The 21,699-nt window shown below is 47.7% G+C and overlaps 3 protein-coding genes across 5 annotated transcripts in view; 1 reads left to right on the top strand and 2 right to left on the bottom strand.

Annotated features, from left to right (window-relative positions):
- Positions 1-74: 74 nt before the first annotated feature.
- Positions 75-5,655, bottom strand: GAL3ST4 (galactose-3-O-sulfotransferase 4). 2 transcript variants are annotated; one of them, XM_081133533.1, is made up of 4 exons: positions 5,568-5,655; positions 4,198-4,496; positions 3,711-4,014; positions 75-1,563 (listed from the first exon to the last, which is right to left on the bottom strand). In XM_081133533.1, exons 2-4 carry the CDS (start codon positions 4,320-4,322, stop codon positions 532-534), a joined length of 1,461 nt encoding a protein of 486 aa, XP_080989659.1. In that variant the 5' UTR covers positions 4,323-4,496; positions 5,568-5,655; the 3' UTR covers positions 75-531. The 2 variants fall into 2 exon arrangements, with proteins under 2 accessions (XP_080989659.1, XP_080989660.1); XM_081133534.1 differs by having other exon boundaries at positions 4,198-4,299; positions 5,568-5,652.
- A 644-nt stretch (positions 5,656-6,299) lies between these two features.
- On the bottom strand, positions 6,300-12,651 carry GPC2 (glypican 2). 2 transcript variants are annotated; one of them, XM_081133528.1, is made up of 10 exons: positions 12,296-12,651; positions 11,491-11,649; positions 10,847-11,169; positions 9,951-10,031; positions 9,040-9,202; positions 8,685-8,815; positions 8,292-8,441; positions 8,066-8,205; positions 7,791-7,966; positions 6,300-7,106 (listed from the first exon to the last, which is right to left on the bottom strand). In XM_081133528.1, exons 1-10 carry the CDS (start codon positions 12,459-12,461, stop codon positions 6,871-6,873), a joined length of 1,725 nt encoding a protein of 574 aa, XP_080989654.1. In that variant the 5' UTR covers positions 12,462-12,651; the 3' UTR covers positions 6,300-6,870. The 2 variants fall into 2 exon arrangements, with proteins under 2 accessions (XP_080989654.1, XP_080989655.1); XM_081133529.1 differs by lacking the exon at positions 9,951-10,031.
- A 424-nt stretch (positions 12,652-13,075) lies between these two features.
- STAG3 (STAG3 cohesin complex component) overlaps positions 13,076-21,699 on the top strand; it is a 30,267-nt gene continuing 21,643 nt past the window's right edge. Inside the window, exons 1-7 of the mRNA XM_081133527.1 lie at positions 13,076-13,257; positions 14,051-14,230; positions 15,469-15,571; positions 15,944-16,060; positions 19,752-19,848; positions 20,528-20,604; positions 20,898-21,102. Of these exons, the coding sequence (XP_080989653.1) occupies positions 14,061-14,230; positions 15,469-15,571; positions 15,944-16,060; positions 19,752-19,848; positions 20,528-20,604; positions 20,898-21,102 (769 nt within the window). The 5' untranslated portion in view covers positions 13,076-13,257; positions 14,051-14,060. The remainder of the gene's footprint in view (positions 13,258-14,050; positions 14,231-15,468; positions 15,572-15,943; positions 16,061-19,751; positions 19,849-20,527; positions 20,605-20,897; positions 21,103-21,699) is intronic.

Raw genomic sequence — 21,699 nt, 5'->3', positions numbered from 1 at the left:
AAGAAGCCCTTCCACCTCTGCTTTCCCGAGGAAGATGCTCCATCCCCTTCCCTTTCTGCCCTACATAAAGCAAGTCCAAGTTTCAAATGATTTATTCATTCAACAAGTATTTCATAGTGAAATGAGCATAGCTCAGTAACAAACATTTCATAGAGAAATGGACGGATTATTCTAATCCACCGTGTCCCAAACTTTCTCTGGCTTACACCATGGTTTGCTCCTCCAGGGAGCCTTTGAGAGTGGTACATGGACCTGCCAGGGGGCTGGAAAGGGGAAGGGGCAAAACGGGGACGGAGGAGTGCTGCTAGTAGCTGAACAACTGAATTCCTTCGCACAGCCTGGAGGACTTTAGGGCCACATCAGTGCAAAGTTCCAATAATCCTGTAGGGGGCAGACTTGCTTTCTGAGGGAAGCAGAAATGGCATCTGGCTGGCCCACACACTTGTCACATGTGTCTTGTAGCTTAACTGCTTTTTAACCTAAGACTCAGTGGTCTAATGCTCTTTAACCTAAGATTCAGTGGTCTAATGCCTAAGGGGAGAGTACCTTTGAGGTCTTGAGGGGCAGAGAGACTTTTGGAGGGAACTGCTTGGCATCTAGCTTGTCCTTGTACTGTAGCTCTGGGGTAGCCAGGCGCTCACACTCCTCCTGGTCTTGGAGGCTTAGTCCACTCCGAAGTGCATATCCCAAAACCTTACCTGACCCAAACTGGAAAGGACGGAACCGTCGGTCAGTGATGTATTTGGGGTCTAAAGCCTCACCCCCTAGCAGACAATGTTTAGCCAGGGCCTCTCGGCGAGCCCGGAGCTCCGCCACTGCACTCTCCAGCCGACTCTGGCCGTATTGCTTTATTCGTGCCCACAGACTACGGTTGAAGTGAACATAAAGAGCCCAGTCCAGATTGTTCCAGACTCGAGCCCTTGCAGTTAGCTGCCTGTCCTCAGCGGTCAGTCCACCATTGCTGACAGTGCTTCTGCCCTGTTCATTTCCAGCCTGGGCATTGTGCATGAAGCCCACCACATCATCTAGACCCCAGCACAGGGCATCTGCCAGCAGAACTAATGACTCATCAAAGTACTCTGCCACCAAGACCAAGTCAAAGACAGAGTCCAGCCAGGCCAGACTCCACTGGATGAAAGATGAAGACCCCAAACCTAAAGCAGCATGGCTGGACGTCTGGCTGTGACCATCAGCAGCAGTGGGAGCAGGATGAAAGAGAGTATTGGTATCTAGGGTGTGGGCTCGAGAGCCAATGCCAGAAGTCAGGACATGCAGCTCTGGAGTCTTGGGGTCTCTGGGGGGCTGAGGATATCCTCTCTTGGTCCTCATCTCGGGGGGGAAAGGGAGGCCAAAGTCGAACCATAGCAAGTTGCGCGCATAGTGGTCGCCCCGGGCCCCAGGTCTGTAAAAGGCTCGAGGATTAGCTAGGAAGGCAGCCAAGGAAGGTGCCTTGCGGAAGGCCGATGAGGTGGATTTATAGTAGGAGAAGGCAGAGCGGGCCAGAGCCGCTGGGTCTCGAACAATGGAAAAGAAGAAGCTGTCAGAAGGCATGACCTGAAGTACCTGCAGAGGAGAAAAAACAGACATAGGAAGAAAGAAGTGGGCCAGGAAGAAACTAATTGCAAGCCTAGTGCCCGCAGATCCCCCAGCTTCCTCAGACCTCCTCCTGACAGCTCTACTAGGAACCCCAACTTTCTTCACTAGCTGACAGGTCTTGGGTAAGTTACTAATGACTCTAAGACTCAGTTTGCTCATCTACAAATGGGGATACTCGTACCTTCCTTCCCAACTGATTATGGAGGTTACATGGGATAAAGGATGTGAAGGAACCTGCAACGTGGGAAGCACCTGGAGAACATGTATTTCCTTTAGCATTTCTGTCTGCCTTGGTCAATAAAACCTCTAAGAAGCAAACTTTGTGTTCACTTCTCCAACAAAAAACTATTCAGTGCCTACCCTGGTACTCTTGGTCACTGCTCCAAGAAAGGAACTGGCCTCAGGCCTCTTCAGTAGGGGTGGGGGTCACTGGCAGCAAATAGAGAGGCAACCATAATGCTGTCTCAGGTATAGGTGGGCAGACAAGTCCAGGATGGCCGAAGGACAGGGCACTTCTGGGGACCCAGGGCATCTTGGAGAGCAAAAGACACCTCTGGACTGGACACTGGGAGCCATGGCCACCTGGTAGGGAGTTTCCCTGAGGACTGGGACATTCGATTCCACTTCTCAGCAAGAAGGAAGGTGGGAATCAGGCTCAACTAGGTAGATGCACATCAGAAACCAGCTCTCGGGTTCCCTGAAGGGTTTCTGCCTCTGAATGTGACTCTGTCATTGAACCCGACTCTCAGACATGATTTCTTCCAAACTGCTCTGCTAATATGGGCATGCCTGCAGAGCAGAGCTGGTGAACTCTGTGTCTCTTTGAAGGAAGAAGAGAACAATGTAGAGAATAGTCTGTGGCATCAGGTGGACCTGGAATAAAATCCCAATTCAGCCATTTACCAGTTATGTAACTTTGGGCAGTTTATTGAATTTCTCAGAGCCTTCATTCCTCCATCTATAAATCTGGGTAACACTTACCTTGAAAAATGTGGAAATACATAGAACACAATAGGTAGTCAATGAATGGTAGTGACGATGAAGGTCATCATCCTAACCCCTGGAGAAACCTGCTTCAGAGATTGTTGTCATTGCCTCACTCCCAGCAGTGGGCCCTCATTGCCCATTAGATCCCACTCATGTTCCTCAGCTGCTTTCTCCAGCTCTGGCTTAATCAGGAGTGTGTCTGCAGCCCCCACTGAAGTTCTACCACCACCCCCCACACACACCTTTTACACACACATCCACACCACCATGTCTTTGCTGATATTTTGCTCCCTCCAAGAATGCCTAGTGTTCTCCTTACTACAAAATTATGCCCACCCTTTTCTTTAAAACCTACCTCTTTTTGATGAATATTCTCCCCATAGTTCCAAATACAAACATGCATATGCACACATGCTACGAAAGGCACTTTGACTTTGGAGTAGATGGGCCTGGTTTCAAATCTGATTAACAAGAGACCAGTCACTTAGCCTCTCAGAGTCTCAATCTCCTCTTCTGTATAATGGAGGCACTTATAATGCCTTCCTGGCAAGGTGATGGTAACATTAGTACCCAGAACTCAGGAAGTATTCAATAAAAGTTAGTCTCTTCCCTGTATGTTTTCATTTGCACATTGACTTTCTTCCTCCAAGAGCTTTCAGGTTTCTGTGTGTGTTCGATTAAACATGTGAGCTCATGTAGCCATCTCCCCCATTTAGAACTGAGGCTCTCAGGGTGTCCAGGCTGGGCCATATGTGATTTTCAAAATCTGGCAGACATGTTAAGGGGAGTGAGGGGAAAACAGGTCAGAGGGCAGTGACTAAGCAGAGGTCCTGGTGGTGTCAATGGAAGGGGCCAAGAAGGGCAAGGGGCAACTGGAGGGAGAGTGGGGATGGGATTCAGAGTTGGCAGGGTGCTGACACCAGCTGGAATAGTTGGTCAAGGAAGGAGATGAGTATTCACCAGATGGGAGGGGTCAGGACTTAAACTCTCAGAAACTACTAGGGGAAGGACAGCTGAGGAGAGAACAGGAAATTTCACCTTTGTGGCCCCATGCCCAACTTATGGTCTTGGCCACAGGCCTGATCCCATCCCTCTCCAGTCCCACCCACGCCCTCTACACCCCTCACCTCTTTCAGGTTGAACCTCATGTGATGACAGAGGATGTGGAAGTGGGGCTGGGTGCCTCCACCCTGAGGGTGGAAGCCTTTGACCCAAGAGGCCTGGAAAAGCCTTGGGTAGCCAAACTGGTAGCGGGTGGGGAGGGCGAAGCGCAGCCCACGTTTGTCCCCATAGCGATGAAGCAGGCTCAGCACAGAGCTGCTCCCGGATTTATGCGTCTTCAGGAATACCAGTTGCTGCCGGGGCAGACAGGATGGAACAGCTGGTCCTGGGGATGGGGCCCAGGGCTGTCGGAGCTGCAGCCCAGGTAACCTGGGGAGAGATGGGAGGGAAAGTGCCCTGTCCTTCACCAGCAGGTGGATGGGCATCTTGTGCAGCAAGGACAGAGGATGTGGAGCCTCCTCCAAGTTCCCAGGAGTCACAGCCTCAAGTAGGATTGGAAGGAGTGAGCAAGTGGGGGGCATATATCAGGCATTGGGGCAAGATGAAACTCACCTCCTCTGGAAGGGCCCACCCCAGAGCTGGAGGGCAAATCCGATGGTCATGAAGACTCCTAAAGCCACCCCCAGGCTCCGAGGCCCCCAGAGGCGCATGGTCCTGGTAGGAGACAGAGGGCCCATGTGGCACAGGGAAGGTTGACAGGGCAAGGGCAAAGCACAGAGGCAGAGACAGCTTGAGATAGCCTTGCAGCTGCAGAAGGCTCAGGCTCGAGATTGGGAGTCATTCCCCAGGCCTGTTTGCAGCCCTGGTTGAGTCTGCCCCCTGAGTTAGCAGATTTTTGCCTCTGTCAGCGTCTAGAAGGGAAATGAGGGGAAGGAGGAGAGTCTAAGCAAAGGGTAGAGCCTTCTCTCCCGCTGTTGCAGCTGAGACTAATTCACGTGTGTGCGCGCGCGCGCGCGCTCTCTATAGCCAGATCTAGGTGGCCCCACAACTACTGCTTTGCCATCTGCCTCCAGCTCCCCCAACCTGCACCTATAGTTTGTCCCTGAGCCTCAGGGGCTTGGAAGGAAAGGGGAGAAAGAGATCCTGCAAGAAAGATCAGACCAATCTGTTCATATGACAGTGACGTAGACATCTCCAGGCCCTAGCTCTCTCCTGAGCTGCTGTCTGTGACAGATCGGAATGAAGAGCCCCAGGTGGAGGTTGAGAGGGAAAGACATAAGAAGGGAATGCAGGTCAGACAGATGAACCAGAGAGGTGAGCCCACAGGAGTGACTGTAATGAGTAAAAGTAATCTGGTCTAAACTCAGGCATCTCTTTTCCCTCTCAGCACAGGGTCCACCCCAGTGTGGGAGGGGCTGGGAGAGATGTGCGGTTACTTACAAAACCCAGATTGCCCGACACCCCCTCACACACCCCCATTCCCACTTTTCAACCCCATCAGTGCACCCAGAGGAGACTGAGAAGGTGGGGCTGGAGAAAGAGAAACTACGAGACAAAGATACTGACAAACACTGAGTTTGGAATTCTTTCCCAGGCCCCAGTTTCCTAATCAACTGGGAGTCCTACCCACCCCTTCGGATTATAACCCACAACCTCAGCGGGCCACAGCCCTTCCAACAAGCCCAGACAGCCCCCTTCCAAGACAGCCAGGAATAACTCCAGACAGAGAAATCCATATTTGCTACTTAGGGACCTGCCCCCTCTGGCATCCCTTCCCCAACACAGCCCCTAGGATCCAGCCCTGCACCAGACTCCTGTGTCCCGATTTCTTCTATTCCTTCCACCCATCTCTGTCTCCTCCCATTACCCTCAATTCCAGCCCTCTGTCCTTTCCAGCTTTGGTGACCCCCCCCCCAAGACTCCTCCCATAAATTCTAGAGTCCCTCCACTGGCTGCAGCCTCGATGTCACTAGCCCACTCACCGAGCCTCCTGAGGAGCAGCAGAGTAATCAGCTACCGATCGGTTCCTCGCCCTGCTAAACTTTCCCCATAAACTTTCTCAGCACCCAGGCTCCTCCCCTCTCCCTCCCTTTGTCTGGCCAGTCCCGGCAGCTGCTTCAGCTTTGATTGAGCCTCTGGGTCTCTCCCTCCATGCATCTTTCCCTAGTTGGGGCACCCCGCCTGCCCTTGGACGACACAATTTCTACCCTCCTTTCACACTTAAGAATCACTTATACCTTTTCTTTCTTTGCTTTCTGCAGAACAAAAGACTCATTCAGGAGACAGAAAGGAGAAACAGACAAGAGTTGAAAGCAGACATTGTCAAGAAATTGTGACAAGGCAGCCAGAGGCTGACACGCAGAGAAGAGGAGGAGCCCTGTCCTGAAGGCAGGAGACAGTGGTGTGATAATATTAATGATGCTTCATGTTCAAAAAGAATTTTGCCAGTGACAAGGTGCTTCCTTGTCACACAGTTCCTATTTGGTCCTCACATTTCTCCCCAGTTTACAGATGAAGGTTCTCACATCCAGAGGGTGAACAACTTGCACAAATTCAGTATCAGGGGACAGGATCCAAGACAGACAAGGAAACAAGCAGAAAACAAGCCATTCGAGGCTCTGGGGCCTCTGCAAGGAGCCAGGGCTCAGGGAGGGCTGCTGAAGTTATAGAAAGTCACACTCAGGGTCCAATAAATAAGTTGTTTATTTGTAAAATGCAAAACTTGTGAAGGATGTGGATGGCAGAGGTCATGAATTTTAATTTTTATTCATTTTTTGCGTTTTAGTTGAAGAAATTGATGCTAAAAAACTCATAGAACCAAGGCCCATAGATCCTGATATCCTATTCATATACCTAAGTTCCCTGCCCTGCACTCTGTCAGCACCCAGCTTTGTCTATTTCTGGGGTCAGGTGACCCCACCATTCCCTACTTCCAACTTCCTTCAAGCCCCACCCCCCAAATGTCACTCTAAAAGTCTTCCCTTTCTCCTCCTTGGGGCTGACCACTAGAGACCAACCTTAGAGGTTCTGTTGGAGAGACCGTAAGTCCTTCCTAAATAAATACCCCCAGCTCCCCCACCCTGATACCAAATGAAAACAAATATTGTGAACACCCACCCACCCAAACCCAATGGGAATCTCATGGATTTGGGGTCCTAGCCATTCACCCAAAAAGTCCCTTCTCAACCTTCTCTGCAGACCCCTTCAACTCCTCCCCAGACCCAGCTGAGTGGGGAGGAGGGGAAGGGCCATGAACCCTTCTGATGCCAGGGTACCCCTCCCCTGTTATTGAGGTCCAAACAGGGCCAGGGCTGAGAGGAAGAGAATAAGAATGGGTTGGGTGTGAAAACCAACAGATGTCCCCCCAGTCCTGCTCCTGCCCTGGTTCTGGCGGATGATGAAACCTCCTTTGCGGCCAGGAGGGCGAGGAGGCTGGGCTTGGGGACCCACAGCTGCTGCCCCGGCCATCCAGTCATCTGCATAGTGCTGTCCCTCTCCAGAGCCACTGGCATCCTCCTCATCTGCCAGGAGGGAGAGGATCAGAGACAGGGATGGGTAAAAGGGACAGTGGGAAAGAGATAGACACAAAGAGGGAGGAAGAAAACACAAGATAAAAAACAGAATAAGAAAGAGTGTGGCAGGAGAAAGACATTGGGTAGATAGATGGGTGGATGGAGAAAGACAGTGACAGGAAGGCAAGGAGATAGGTCAGATAGACAAGGGAATGAGGGCAGGCAATGGGAGAAAAAAAAGTCAAGGAGACAGACAGATGGGAAGAGAAGATAAATAGGAAAAGACAGAGAAAATAAACAAGTACACAGAAGCAGAGCATAAGGGAAAGCGTGAGGGGAGGAGAGACAAAGAGATAGAGAGAGTGACAGATATTGGGAGAGAGAGAAAATTAATGTTCTTGCCTTGCTTCTCAGGCAAACTACTTTGGGAAGCCAGCCCAAAGGCACCCCCACCCAGCCGCCTTTGCCCACTGTTCTGTAAGAATGTTTCTGAGTCTCCCCAACTGGAACGTGAGCTCATGGATAGAGACCTTCTGTCATATTGATCTTCTACCCCTAACCTAACCTTTGAGGTAAGGGTTCAATAAATAATGTAAAATTAATGTATGAATGATAACTGAGATGCGAGGGGAGGGACTCACAAAGCAGTGGCGGCTCAGCCTCCCCCCTCGCCCCCTGGATATCGGGTCTCACCCCAGTCCTCTAGTTCTAGGTTGCGTCCCAGGGCCGCTGCCCTCATCCTGACTGTGGCTGACCGGAGCTGCAGCCGCCGCGTCCGAGTCCGGAGGTCAGAGTTTGAGGCTTCCACTTCCAGCTCTGGATTGTCCAGCTGCTCGGTCGGGGAGGCCCCGACCACCGGCAACAAGTACCTGCAAGCAGAGCAGCCCCAAAGGCTCCCGCCCAGCCCTGCGGATCGGCCCCACCCCCGGATTTGGGCCTCCCAAGCCGCCCATCTGCCTGGCTCTCACCGTCCCCGCCCGGTTCCGGTCCAGCAGGGCGCAGCCTCCTGCGTGATGTCCGCTGCCATGCGGGGGTCCCCACACACCGCCAGCGGCAGCCCGGCCCAGAAGCCTCGGACCCGGCCCAGCCGTTCACGGAGTTCCCACACCTGGGCGCGCAGAGAGAGCAGGTGGAGCTGCAGCGCACGCCCACCCACCCACCTAACACCCCCACCCGACCTGCACCCCAGCTCACCATCTCGTGTAGGCTGTTGCTAGCAGCTGTCGTGGGGGGCTCCTCCTCCCCTGCTGCTGGAGTCCAGAGCCGGCTCACCTCTTCAATGGGTGCAGGGGCTCGGTGGGCACGAGCCATCGCCTTTGGGGGGACCCCACATTCCTGAAACACCTGCAGCACAGGGACACCCCACACATGGTGAAATTCACACTGCATCCCCACTCCAACACCTAAATCTATCCTGACCTCCCTTTTCCCCCAGATACCCTACAGTGTCTCCCTGAGACCCCAACACTATCTCCCAACCCCAGGCCTTTGCCTCCACCCTTCTCTCTCCTATACTAGAACTGACACCCCCTACTGTCTCTCCCAGCCCCCAGGCTGACACTTCCATGCTCCTCAAGGCTCCTGTACCTGGGTGGACACCCCTACACTGTTTTCCTGCAGGTACATCAAACCTTCTGAGATCTTCACTCCAATGGCCTGGACAGCCAGCTCAAAGGAAAAGGGGCCCTGGAGCTTCTCAGCCAGGGATAGGAGACCATCTTGAAGGCGGGGGAAAAAGACAAAGGGTGAAATGGGGGGCCAGCCAGGGAGGTACTCACTAAACTAGGAAGTTCCCACAAATCCTGACCTGAGCAGCAAATGAGGGGACTCAAATGAGAAGATCTCCCACCATGGCCCCCCTCAATATGACTTAAATATCCTGCCAAGTCCATCCCACTCATCCCTACACAAACAGCCTTCTCAGGCTTTCCTGAGGCCTTACCCAGATAGGCCCTCCAGTCAGGGTCCAGTCCCTGGCTGCTGAGACAGCCATGGGCCACATTAAGGCAGAAGCCCCGGCAAGGCGGCAGCAGGGGGACCCCCCGACAAAAGGGGCAGCCAGTCAGACGCATCACAGCCCGCCTGCAGCCTTGGGATATGGGCACCTGGGAGCAGAGAGTTGGGCTATGTCATCCACACACACTGAGGCTGCCCTTAGCCAAGCTTGGTGTTGGGCACAGAGAGAAGTCAAATACCCCACCCTACCTTCCCAGGCCCTATGTGGAGAACTGATGTGAATGGCTAGAGTTGGTAACCCCATGTGGCAGCAGGTGAGACCCCCAAAAGACTGGAGGGAAGTTCCTAGGGTCCAGGATGTAGATTCTGCTTCTTGGGAAGGATGGAACAGTGGAGTCTGAGAAAAGGTTTAAGGACAAGAGTGAGCCCATCATGGTTGGGGAAGGATGAAACTGAGGATGCAGGAGGTAAGGCTAGAGGTCAGGGAGAGAATGAGTGATAGAAAAAGAGCCTTGAAGGCCAGGTCAGGAATCTGGCCTTCAATAGCAGGAAAGGAGGAGCCACTGAGGAGTCGGGAGGAAACGGGGGGGGGGGGGGGGGGGGGGGGATTACTCCAATCTCAGAATGCTATGCAGATGAGCAGGACCCCAGAAGCTGGCAGGGGTATGAGTCATCAGAGGGCAGGAAAGGGTCAGAGGTGAGAGGAGGTCATGAATCATGACAGGAGGGATAATTCACTCTGGCTCTCCTCCTTCCTGATTCACCCTGAGATGCCAGGGCCTCGAGGCTGATATGGGAAAGCTGTGGATCTCTCCTGCCAGCTGGCATCTGACTCTTCCTCATGGGGCCTCTCCCTCTCCCTCCCAGAGCCCCACCCACACTCAAGCACCCTCTAACCTTAAGTACTTCACTGACCACATCTCTTCCAGTCTCTAAGCCCTGGATAAAGGCCCGGGCAGCCACCATGGCCTGAGTTATCTGGGAGAGGAGAAAGAAGGTGAGAAAAACCATAGGGTTGTTGCATCAGTCAAGACTGGGGCCAAGAGAATGCACCAACGGGAGGAGCAGTGGGGGGTAGGTTTGTGGAGTTATCACAGGGTGGTTAGGAGTATCAGGTGGTACAGGGAGGCAGATACAAGAGGCTCAAAGGAATTATAGTCTAGAAGGATCAAGGGGAGCTGGGCTTAGGAAGAGATGGAGGGATTGTTTTATAGGGCTTGGAGACAGTGAGACTGTGCATCAGAACAAACACTGAACTTACAGCCAGAAGACCTGGGTGTGAGACACAACTCTACCATTTACTGGCTGTGAGACCTTAACTTCTGGGAGGTTCACTTTTCTCATCTATAAAACAGGGATACTACCTCCCAGAGTTATGATAGCAATTAAATGAGATACTATAAAATGAAAATCCTTCTCAAATACTAAGTGCCTAATTCATGTTTAGTTGAACCAGAAGTAGTCAAAATATTAGGATGAGGGAAGAGTTGGCAGAAAGGTGGCTGGGGGCCAAGAGTAGGTGAGTGGGTCAAGGATGTGTGTGAAACTACAGCACAGAATGAGAGGGGGGACAACCAATTAAAGGAAACCAAGGAGCACGGGGTCAGGCAGGGGTCACTGGGCTCAAGATAGGAATCACCAGGTCAGAGATGGCTGCAATGCACAATGTGGGGATCACCAGGTCAAGGTGACTAGGGCATGAAGGGGAGGGTGTTATTTGGTTGGGGGTAAATGCACAGTTCAGAGGTCACTAGGTCAGAGGTGGCTGAAACTCAGGCCTTGGGACCCCTCACCTGCAGGCGGAGGCGACGGGGTGAGTCCCCAAAAGGCTTCAGAGAGTCATCAGCAGAGGAGGCAAGGCGCGTGAGGCAGAACAGGTATTCAGGGGAGAAGATGTATTGTGGGTGCAGCAGGGGGAACATTCTCTCCAGGACCTGCGTCCAGAAATCCACCAAGGCGTCATCTAATCCCTCACCAGATTTCTCATAGTAGTCCCGCAGCCGAGAGAACAGGCTGCTGAATAAGGGGGTATACTGGGAATATAGGCGGCCATAGGAGCGGTGGAAGAGCAGGGCCAGGGAGTGCTCAGCTGACGAAAGCATCTCCCGAAAAACCTCTGTGGCAAATGCAAAGAAAGGGGTGTGAGGTGGGGTGAAGCCAGAGGATGGAAAAGTGAAAGGGCAGAGGCAAGAAGAGATGGGAATGGGGAGAAAAGACAGGTGAGTTAGAAACTGAGCAATTCTCAGACTTGGGCAGATTGGGAACAGGGTGGGGCAGGACCCTGGAGAGAGCCTGGGTGGGAATGGGGAGGGAGTGGGGGGCTAAGACAGGACAGGGGTGCCTTCGGGATGGAGCAGGAAGTGAAGACAGGATGCTTGCTGGGGTCATGAGCCAGAGAGGAGGTGTGTGGTCAGGTTTGGGGACCCCGAGTCCTCACCATCAAATGTTCTATGCCGGGCAGCCAATGTGTGAACCAGGAAGGAGCCAATCTCCGCCACCAGGCCTTGGAAGGTAGCCTCAGTATCCCAGGTCAGCCTCTCCTCTATCTCACTGGAACAGCAGGTGTATTCTTGGGGACAGATCCGGAGGTGCTCACCTGGACAGAGGAGACACAAGGAATGGTGGGAAGTGATGTGGTAAAATTCCTTCCTTTTCCTGCTTATCTCTGGGGGCCATCTCTTCTCTTTCACCTGCCTGCTTTCTTTTCTATTGTCTGTACCCACATTCCTACCTGACCCTATCCCCACCTTATTGTCCCCTCACCCAGCCCCAGTTCACTGCCACGGCCATGGGATCAAATAGTGATGGACCAAATTAGTGATCAGAGGGTCCTCGGGGGACCTTCCCCAACATTGAATACCCCAGGCCTCTAAAGACTTATGGCTTCTATGGAAAGAATGGGGTTTGAAGGGGTGGGGTTACTTTGTAAGCAAGAAAGTATTATAGAAGTGCTCTTAGAAATAGCGAGGGGAACAAATTGGTCTGTAAAGAAAGAAACAGAGAGCTGGGTGCTACTTATAGAATAAGGGATTTGGGGTGGGAGTGGAGTAAAAGAGCTATTAAGAGAACAGGAGGGTTATTGTGATCCTGGTAAGGAAGTTCAGGAGGAGAGGCGTTATTACTATGGTATAAAAAGATTGTAACGGTCACTCTGAAAGGGAAGAGTTATTGTGAGATGGAGATGACCCACCCCCAACCCCCTCCATCGCCCCCAGTTCTCTAGTCTTCCTCTTTCTCCTCACCTGAGATCAGGGCGGGAGGGAGTAAGCTTAAGCTATATCCCCGGGCCCCCAGAGTTTGCCGGGTCTGAGTGCAACTCCGAGTGACCTTTGCCTCGATCCCAGGTCCAGGACCAGGACTGGGATACAGAGGTAGCAGCAGAAGCAGAAGAGTTTGCAGCGCGGACATAGCCGCTGCGACCCTGGAACAGCAAAGTGGGTCCTAAGGAGGAAAGAAGAGCTGCCCGAACTCGGGAAGCCGGTTCTCTGCTGCGGGAGGTCCCGCCGCCAGAGAAAGAGCGCGACCTCGTCAAACTGAACACCGAGGACAACAGCTGAACTAGGCAACATCCGCCGAGACAATGGGAGAGGGGAGTCGGACAACGGGAGGGGCCCAAGGCGGGGTCTTGCCAATGAAGGTAAGGAGCCGGCCTCAGGGGCGGGATCAAGGGAGAAATTAAGCCAATGCAGTTGGGGGAGCTCGGCAGAGGGGTGGGATTAGGTTGAACTGAGGTTGGTGGGATAGGGGCGTGGTCTCTCTGAGGGGCGTGGCTATCCGGTTCGAAAGGCGGGGCCAGGGCTGAACCTAGCCTATGGTGGTCGATAAGCCAGATTGAAAGGGCTACTACTGGTGTATTGCAAAGCCTGGCCAACAGTGTGCGTGGCAGGTGGTGGTAGTGGGGGGCGGGGGGATAGTGCAAGCAGAGGGGCGGGGCCTGGGTGGAGCATGGCTGAAGCGGGCGGCTGGAGTGCCTGAGTCCACGTGACTGGGCGGCACGCGGGAGAGCTGGTGGCCGCACGAGGCTGCCAGAGGCGTGACTGGAACGTGGTGAGCACGAGCTCGCACACGTCCAAGCCTCGCGACAATTACCAGCTCCGAGACAAGCCGTTGGGCTCACGCCTGCGCACAACCCTCCTGGCGCCTTCCCGCGTTTTTCTGGATTCTTCCGCCGCTGGAAGGGAAGCGGCCGGCGCCTGTGTCGCAGGTGGGGTGAATACAGAAACCAGAGGAGCGGATCCCAGGTGGTGACTTTTCCTCAGCCCTGCACAGCCAGATGTCACTGTACCGGGCTCAGACAGTGAGGCTCATCTTTGACCCGAGAATAGCCCCCCCAACCCCCGGCCCTCCCAACCCCCCCCCCCCCCCCCCCCCCCGGCCCATTCCTCCTCCATGCGCTACTGGCCTCCTCCATCTCCAGTACCTGAGAGATTAATAGTCTCGTCAGCAGTTGAAAGGTTCCTCAGCCCAAAGAAACTTACCCCAGGGAGGGTCAGAGGTACCATCATCTGGAAAAGTAGAGAACTCGAGCTTTCCTTTACTCCTTTGGCATTTCTGGCCCTTTTCTAATGGCGCCCCTTCCCCGCTCCAAAAGCGTTAAAAATGCCCCATCCCATTCCATGTGGAATCAGGTAGTACTACCTTCCTAGAAATGAAAGTCTGGGTGCTTTTTTATTTTTATTTATTTTTTTGTTTGTAACATGTGAGCTGGTTCACTTTGCACCAGGCAATTTATGCTTCTGAATATGGAGGGGCGTCTGCTTTAAGCTGCCCTGGTGTGTGCCTTGCTCTGCCCTTGGAGAGCAACTCCAAACCCGCAGTCTGCGCCTTTCTGCCTGTCTTTAATGACCTGATGCCTTAGGTCAGGAATCTGTCTTTGGGTGGGGGTGGGGGGTGCCATCCAAGTTCTAGAGCAGTTCCCTTGGAAAGAAAAGGAATGGCCAGAGTTGGGGAGGGAGAAGTGGTGGGGTAGGAGCCCTTTTCTCTCTTTCCTTCCCCAGCTGGACCACCATGCCTACACTTCGATCTGCCTCCTCCTGGCTCCGTAGCTCATCCTCCCCAAGCAGTGTGTCCTCCCCACTTCAACAAGCAGTGGGAGGTGGACAGAGGAGCCTGTCTGCATCCAGTTTGTATGTCAATGTGCCCTGTGATGACAGGGACTCGGACCAGACTTCAGAGGGGTGAGTGGAGTTGGCCAGAAATTGTTACCTTGTCTGGATTTCCTTTGCATGGTAGGCAGCTTTCCCCTTTGTCATTTTACCACCTTGATAGTAAAATGGGTGTGACTATATGAAAACGTAAAAGATACTCTGCTGGTCACAACAGTGACCCCCCTCCAGCTCTACTGGCTGTTTTTATCTGTCCTACATGTTGTAGACATCAAGAATTAATACATTCTGCCCTGGCCAGTTTGGCTCAGTGGTTAGAGTGTGGTCCCGTGGACTGAAGGGTATGGGGTTCAATTCTGGTCAAGGGCATGTACCTCAGTTGCAGGCTCAATCCCCAGCCCCGGTCAGGATGCAACCATTCGATGTGTGTCTCTCACATCAATGTCTGTCTGTCTCTTTCTCCCCCCTTCCTCCCTTCCACTCTGTGAAAAGCTATGGAAAGACTATCCTTCGGTAAGGATTTAACAAAACACACAACATTCTGTTATAAATCTATCACGCAAGTTGTCAAAATCTTTCTCCAACACATTTGTATGTTCAGCATGTGGAGACAGAGAGATAGGGGAAGGGGAAGTAAAGAGTTCTTTATTTGTTGCCTGACATACAGTATACACTCTGTAGTTGTCCTGTAGTGCTTTTATTTGGGGGTTTTATATACAGGTCCGTCTATCTTTATTTGTTACCATTTTTAAGCTTTTTCTGTGAAGATTATAATAATATATCTTGTGTGTGTCTTTTAATCTGGTTATTTCAGTTGACCTCCTCTGAATCATTTCTGTTTCTGTCAGTGCTATTATTGAGGAATAGATTATATCTATATTATAAACTTAACTCTAATCAATAAGAGATGGGAATTTGTTTCAAGGGGGTGGAATTTAACTTCAGGCCCATATTAATCTCCTGTTTATGTCTGAGTAATATACGACTTCCCAAGCCATGCTGATTTTTCTCCACACAGCAGTGATCCCTCTGCCTGCTTAAGTAAATATTTGATTTTTTTTATTCAGAGAGACTATTAGTAAAGGGTTTTCCTTTACCCACCTTAATTCCTTTGTTCAAGTGAGTTTTTCTTTAAGACTTTGTCCCTACTTCCTGGTAACAGTAAGCTCATCTCTTCCTGAAGAAAATCTGTATATATTTTTTTCATGGAGAGGGGGTACAGTTAGAGATTAAAAGAAATAATAATTTATTTCCCCTTTTTATGGAGAAACTGGGGTGTTGTATCTAAGGAGAACCACACTCCCTCATAGGGATAGTGATTCTTTGTCAGCTGATGAAGGCAGTGACTTTGAAGACAGCTCGAGACGCAATATGAAGAAGAGAGCAGCAAAACGACCACTCAGAACAACCCCAGTGAGTCTGTCAGTTTTGTTTTGTTTTCTAACCTGGTCTGGGAAGCGGCAAAAGAACATCTAGAAGAGGTTTAGGAGATATGTTTGATGAAAGGACAAGATTAAAAAGTGTTAAGAGACAGAGTGGGAAGAAAGCAAATTTTGAAGAGAAAAGAATAAAATAGGAGAGTATTCAGAGGAACAGGAATAGGGCAAGGAACTTTTTAATAGAAAAATAGAGTTTACAGTATAAAAATAAGTTACTTCAGATATAAGCAGTAAGTCAAACTCTGCTGTATAATTGGCAGCTTAAGCCTAACTATGTGATGATGAAACCAAGGGTAATGTCACTTTCACTTTTTAAAGATATTCTTGATCCACTTATACTTTTTAGGTGGCAAAACATCCTAAGAAAGGGTCTCGAATGGTACGTGGTCATAGCCAGAAAGAATCCGAGTCACCAGCCAGTGATCTCTTTGATGCTGTGAAAGCTGCCAAAAGTGACATGCAGGTGAAACAGTATTTCACCTCTCTCTTTCTTTCTTCTTTTCTTCCTTTCTTCTTTCTTTCTCTTTCTTTTACTGATTTCAGAGAAAGAGGAAGGGAGAGAGAGAGAAACATCAATGATGAGAGAGCACTATTGATCGGCTGCCTCCTGCATGCCCCCTGCTGGGGATTGAGCCCGAAACCCGGGCGTGTGCTCTAACAGGGAATCAAACCATGATCTCCTGGATCATAGGTGGATGCTCAACCACTGAGCCACACTGGCCAGGTTCACCTCTGTTTCTTGATTCCATCCCACCCTTTTTAGGGTAGAAAGATAAGGACAGGTGTCTACAAACTTGATTTAATGTAGACATTTTAATGAACATAACCTATATCAGGAAAGACAGATAAGACCATGAAGTGAATTCTTAAAACAATATAAGGGAGACCTTGGATGAGAGAGATTTTTCCTTTCCTAACAGTATCACAGAGCAGTGAGGCAGGGAGAGACATTGGATAATCTAGAGAGAAAGCTTTGATATGGGTGACAACTTGTTCATCCTCGTCACTTTTTAGTTTTATTCTGACAATTATACCTAATTCCTTTTCCCCTCCCCACATTTATTTGTTTTTTAAATAACTTATTATAATTCTGTTATCATCTAAAAGTATATAAGCTTCTTTGTAGTTTACGAAAATTTTAAATGATCACTTAGAGCTCTAGCCCCAGCCCAGGAAATGAAATATTAATAATGCTGTAGAGCCCCTTGTGTATCTTCTTTCTGCTCTACCTCTACAGTCCCCTGACCACCCACAGATAACCACTAGAGTAAATTTTCTGTTAATCATTTCCTTGTCTTTACATTATAGTTTTATCACCAATGAATGTGTTCCTTAATTTAAATAAATGAGTCATTCTTTACGTAGTCTTCTGTGACTTAATTATTTCAGTTGTTTGAGATTCACCCATATTGATGTGTAATGTACATTTTTATTATTTTTAGAAGTTCAAATTTTCAAACATACTGAGTTTTTCTGTTTATATTTTTTGATATTGATTTCTAACACTATTGCACTGTAGTCAGAAAATATGGTCTTTGAAACTTAGAGACTAGCTTTATGACTTAGCATTTAGCCCTTTTCCAAAAGCTGTTTTACATGTGCTTGAAGGATGTGTGTTCTCCAGTTGTTGGGTCCAGTGTTCTTTTAGGTGAGATCAAAGTGTTAAATGTGATACTGCTTTGATATTTCTACTGGTTTAGGGAGGTTTGGGGTGGTGTTTTTTTGTTTTTGTTTTTGTCTGTTTGATACATCAATTACAAAGAGAGGTGTGTTAAAAGGTGACTTTTTCAATTATTCTTTTTGTATTCATACCCATCTTTGCCTTACATATTTTAAGGCTTTGTTTCCCGGTAAATCAAACCTTGTATTGTTATATACTGACACTCCTTTATCTTTATACATTAAGACAAAAATTGTTTTGTATTAACATATCCACATTAGCTTTATTTTTTATTAATATTTGCCTAGTATCTTTTTTTATCCCTTTACTTTCTATGTATGTTTGGAATCTGTCTCCTGCATACAGCATATATCTGGATTATGCTACTTAATCCATTCTGCCAATCTCTCCTTTAACAAGAGAATTTAATTCATTTATATTTATTGTCCCTACTGATACATTTGAATTTATTTCTACCATTTTATGTACTTTCACTTTTATCTTGCCTTTCCTATTTTTCTCCTTTCCTTGCTTGCTTTTGGATTTATATCTTCTACAAGGTTCTAAGCACATTTTAATTCTAGTCAGCCCTTCCAATTTGCATGCTAGTGTACGGTGTTTTAGTTGTGTCCATTCCTTCTCTCCCAGAAAATTAGACATTAGTATTTTATACGATGTTTGTTTACACTTACCACCATTTTCATCATTTTCTTTGTTCATCATTCCTTCTCAAATCTCAGATTTTTCATACAGAATCATTCTCTTGTTTTCCAATGTTTATCCCTTAAAATTTCCTTTAGATAGAGTTTATAAACAAATTTATTTTTTGCTTGTATAAAATGTCTTTACCCTTGTTCTTGAAAGATTGCTTGCTGTGTATAGAATTCTAAGATGACATTTTTTTCTCTTAGCACATTAAAAATATTATTCCACTGCCTTCTAACTTCCCTTATTGCTGCTGAAAGTCAGCTATCAGTCTAAGTTAGCACTGCATAATACAATAATTTGTAAGGATGGAAATGTTCTATATCACCATTGTCTAGTACAGTATTCATTAGCCACATGTAGCTATTGAGCACTTGATATATGGCTGGTGTGACTTAAGACGAGGATTTTTAATTTTTATTTGATTTAATTTTAATAGCCAGATATGGCTAGGGGATAATGTATTTGTGCAGATCCAGTTTGTAAATGTTTTTGTAAGTGTTAAATGCAAATTCTTTGTAAGTGATCTCTTTTTGTTGTGACTGTTTTCAAGACTTTTTTTGCTTTTGTGTTATGGTGTTTTGTAGGATGTTTTGTCATTCTTGAGATCCATTAGTGTCTAGGCTCTGAGGATTAGTGTCTTTCAACAACTACAGAAAATCATTTTCAAATATTGCCTCTTCCTCATTTTATTATCTTCTTCTAGAATTCAAGTAGATACCAGTAGAACTTCTCACTGTATTCTCCATGTCTCTAAATAGCTCTTTCATCATTTCTGTTAGTGGCTGGGCTGCATTTTGGATAATTTCTTTCACTTTATCTTCCAGTTTACTCATCTTCTATTCTGCTGTGTCCAATTTGCTTTTAATTCATTCAATGAAGTTTTATATATTATTTATTATATTTTTCACTACAGCAAATTTTTGCCTATTTGAAATTAATTGCTCTTCGCTTCTACTTTCAAGCTTCTCATTCATTTTTTTTATCATAATAAGCATAATAATTTTATAACCTGTGATATAACTTCAGTGTCTGAAGTCTGCGAATATAATTCTGCTATCTGTTTTTCCTGCTAATTCTTACTTTCAGTGCCTTGTTTCTTTACTAGGTTTTACTAGAGCTCTATATGTTGGAATTCTTTGGGGCCTGGGTTGAAGTTGGAATTTTAAGAGAGGAATCTGCATTTGCTTCTGGTAGTTGACTGGGGACACTCCAGAATCACTTTTAATTAAATTCTCTGATTGAGATTATTCTGATCATATAGATAGCGTGGATCTGGACTGCAAATCTAGATCTGAGAGCTGGCTTATGGTTATGAATTCTCAAGGGAGAATTCTTTTTCTCTCTCCACCTCACACTCAGGTCTAGCTAGCTAGTTTTCTTGTTGTCTTCTGCTGACCTGTAGGTTTATTTCTGATTCTTGCTTTCTCGAGGATGTGACTCTGCAGGACCCAGCCTTATGCAGGAGCCTCCTTTTGCACTACTCTTCACAGAAAGCCCTTAGGCTCAATCTCCTATGCTCTGATTTCCATGCAGCCATCTGGACAGAAAGAGTTCCCAGGGTTTAATAGAAACCTTCAGTGCAAAAGTCAGTTTGCTTATCTCCAAGGATTGCTACCTTCACTTCATTTTTAGCCTATATGGAATTTTACCTTTCATTCCAGTTCAATAAATTTTAAAAGATGTTTTTAAAAATTTAATCAGAAGTTTAGAAGCTTCAATTAGGACAATCATACAGGATTTCTAGCCTTTCATATTGCCAGAAATATAAATCATATTGTTTTCCTAGTCTTTGGTGGATGAGTGGCTGGAGAGCTACAAGCAAAACCAAGATGCAGGATTTCTGGAGCTCATTAACTTTTTCATCCGATCTTGTGGATGTAAAGGTGAGGAAACTCCTACCCCTTTCTGTCCTCTAGCCTTCTGTTCCTGTGTTATGAAACTGTATTCTATTTAGAGGAGTAGGATTAGGCATTTCCTAAATGAAGGGAGAAGGTAAAGCATAAGAAAAATTTCACTTATTTAACTACATTGTTGACTATAGGGATCTAGTAGGGAACTGTTGGTTTGGAGACAAGACCCTTTGTGGAAAAATAATTAATCATACTAATAATATTCACAAATTAAAAATGGGCCATCAAGACACCGTTTAGTCTTCCTTTCTGTAGATGAAATAATATTTTATTTTCTTATTTCTCAGCCACTTCATTGCATATTTATTCACTGAAGCTATGGGCCACCAGAGGCCATGTCCTAATTTATTGGAGCAGGTAGTCTTAGGAAGGTTGAATTATAAGAATTCAGAATCTGATATAGTTTATTGCTCTTTTGTTTTTTGTTTGGATTTTTTTGTAACCGTAGTTTTCCACTGCTTGATTCCTTTGGGTTTTCTAGAGTGGTTGCCTTATAGCAGATATATGGTTAGATGATAGCAGATTTGGGTCTTCTGATTCCCCACCTAAGCTCTTTTCAATATATTCCATAGCTCATCTTCAGATGTATATGTAAATAGTCATGGTATCCTGTTGTTTTCCTTGTAAATACTTCATTTCCTCCATTCCTTAGGCACTGTGACCCTTGAGATGTTCAAGAAGATGTCCAACTCAGAGATCATCCGACACCTAACAGAACAGTTTAATGAGGTGGAAGGAGAAGACCAAGATTATTATGCCTTCCTATTTCAAAGCACAAAACTCATTATCCCCTTCTTTCTGATTCTGGGAAATACGATAGCTTTTAGAAGGAGAAGTTCAATCTCTTGGAGGCAAAAGGGACCCATAGATATTGTCTGAATATGCCTCTACAGTTGAGAATAGCAGGAAATGAGATATAACAGAGATAACATATTTACTGTACATTGGGTTTTGACATCCATCATCCCTATGGCTTCATAGACTTGGTAATAACTTTCCCATTCTTTTCAAACCCTCTGTAGGACTCAGGAGACTATCCCCTGACAGCTCCAGGTCCATCCTGGAAGAAGTTCCAGGGCAGTTTCTGTGAATTTGTGAGGACATTGGTCTATCAGTGCCAGTACAGTCTCCTTTATGATGGCTTCCCTATGGACAACCTTATCTCCCTCCTCACTGGCCTGTCAGACTCCCAAGTTCGTGCCTTTCGTCACACTAGCACTCTGGCTGGTGAGCACTCATTTTTACTCTATAAATGTTCTCCTGGGGATTGTTAGGACTTTTCTCTGTTCTCCAGTCCTGGATCTTTTCTACCTGCATCCTAGTTTTTTATTTCAAAGCCATGCTTTTTAATTTATTTATTTATTTATTTTAATTTTTTTGATTAATCTTCACCTGAGGATAATTTTCTGTTGATTTTTTAGAGAGAGTGGAGGGGAGGGAAGGGTGAGGAGAGAGAGAGAGAAACCTTGATGTGAGAGAGAGACATTGGTTGCCTCCTGCACGCCCCCCCAACTGGGGCCATGGATCGAATCTGCAACCCTTTGGTGCTCAGGCGGACGCTCTAACCACTGAACCACACCCGCCAGGACAAGGCCATGCTTCTTTTTTCCCAAATCCAATATAGCTTCTCACTAGTTGAATTGTAAAAAAGGGTGGAACACAGTGACAATTTTCAGCTTTACCATGTTTCTCATAATTCACTACTGGGAATATGCTGAGGATTAAAAGAAGCCCAAAAGGGATGGGGGCGGGGAAAGTCCACTCCAGAACAGTCTTGGGATTTGAGGGTCACCCTGCTCTAGCTTTTCATTTTCACTGCCCTTT

This window comes from Miniopterus schreibersii (assembly GCF_964146895.1).
Source record: "Miniopterus schreibersii genome assembly, chromosome: 3".
Lineage (NCBI taxonomy): Eukaryota > Metazoa > Chordata > Mammalia > Chiroptera > Miniopteridae > Miniopterus > Miniopterus schreibersii.
This window is presented reverse-complemented; position numbering and strand designations above follow the sequence as displayed.

Excerpts from the sequence above, each read along its gene's own strand:
- GAL3ST4 (XM_081133533.1), bottom strand. The coding sequence starts at position 4,322 with ATGGGCCCTCTGTCTCCTACCAGGACCATGCGCCTCTGGGGGCCTCGG. Across the intron at positions 4,015-4,197 it reads GGTGGGCCCTTCCAGAGGAG|GTTACCTGGGCTGCAGCTCC; the intron begins GTGAGTTTCATC and ends ATCTCTCCCCAG. Across the intron at positions 1,564-3,710 it reads TGAGGTTCAACCTGAAAGAG|GTACTTCAGGTCATGCCTTC; the intron begins GTGAGGGGTGTA and ends TCTCCTCTGCAG.
- GPC2 (XM_081133528.1), bottom strand. The coding sequence starts at position 12,461 with ATGTCCGCGCTGCAAACTCTTCTGCTTCTGCTGCTACCTCTGTATCCC. Across the intron at positions 8,816-9,039 it reads TGACTGGAGGGCCTATCTGG|ATGGTCTCCTATCCCTGGCT; the intron begins GTAAGGCCTCAG and ends CCCGCCTTCAAG. Across the intron at positions 7,107-7,790 it reads CCTAGAACTAGAGGACTGGG|ATGAGGAGGATGCCAGTGGC; the intron begins GTGAGACCCGAT and ends CCCTCCTGGCAG.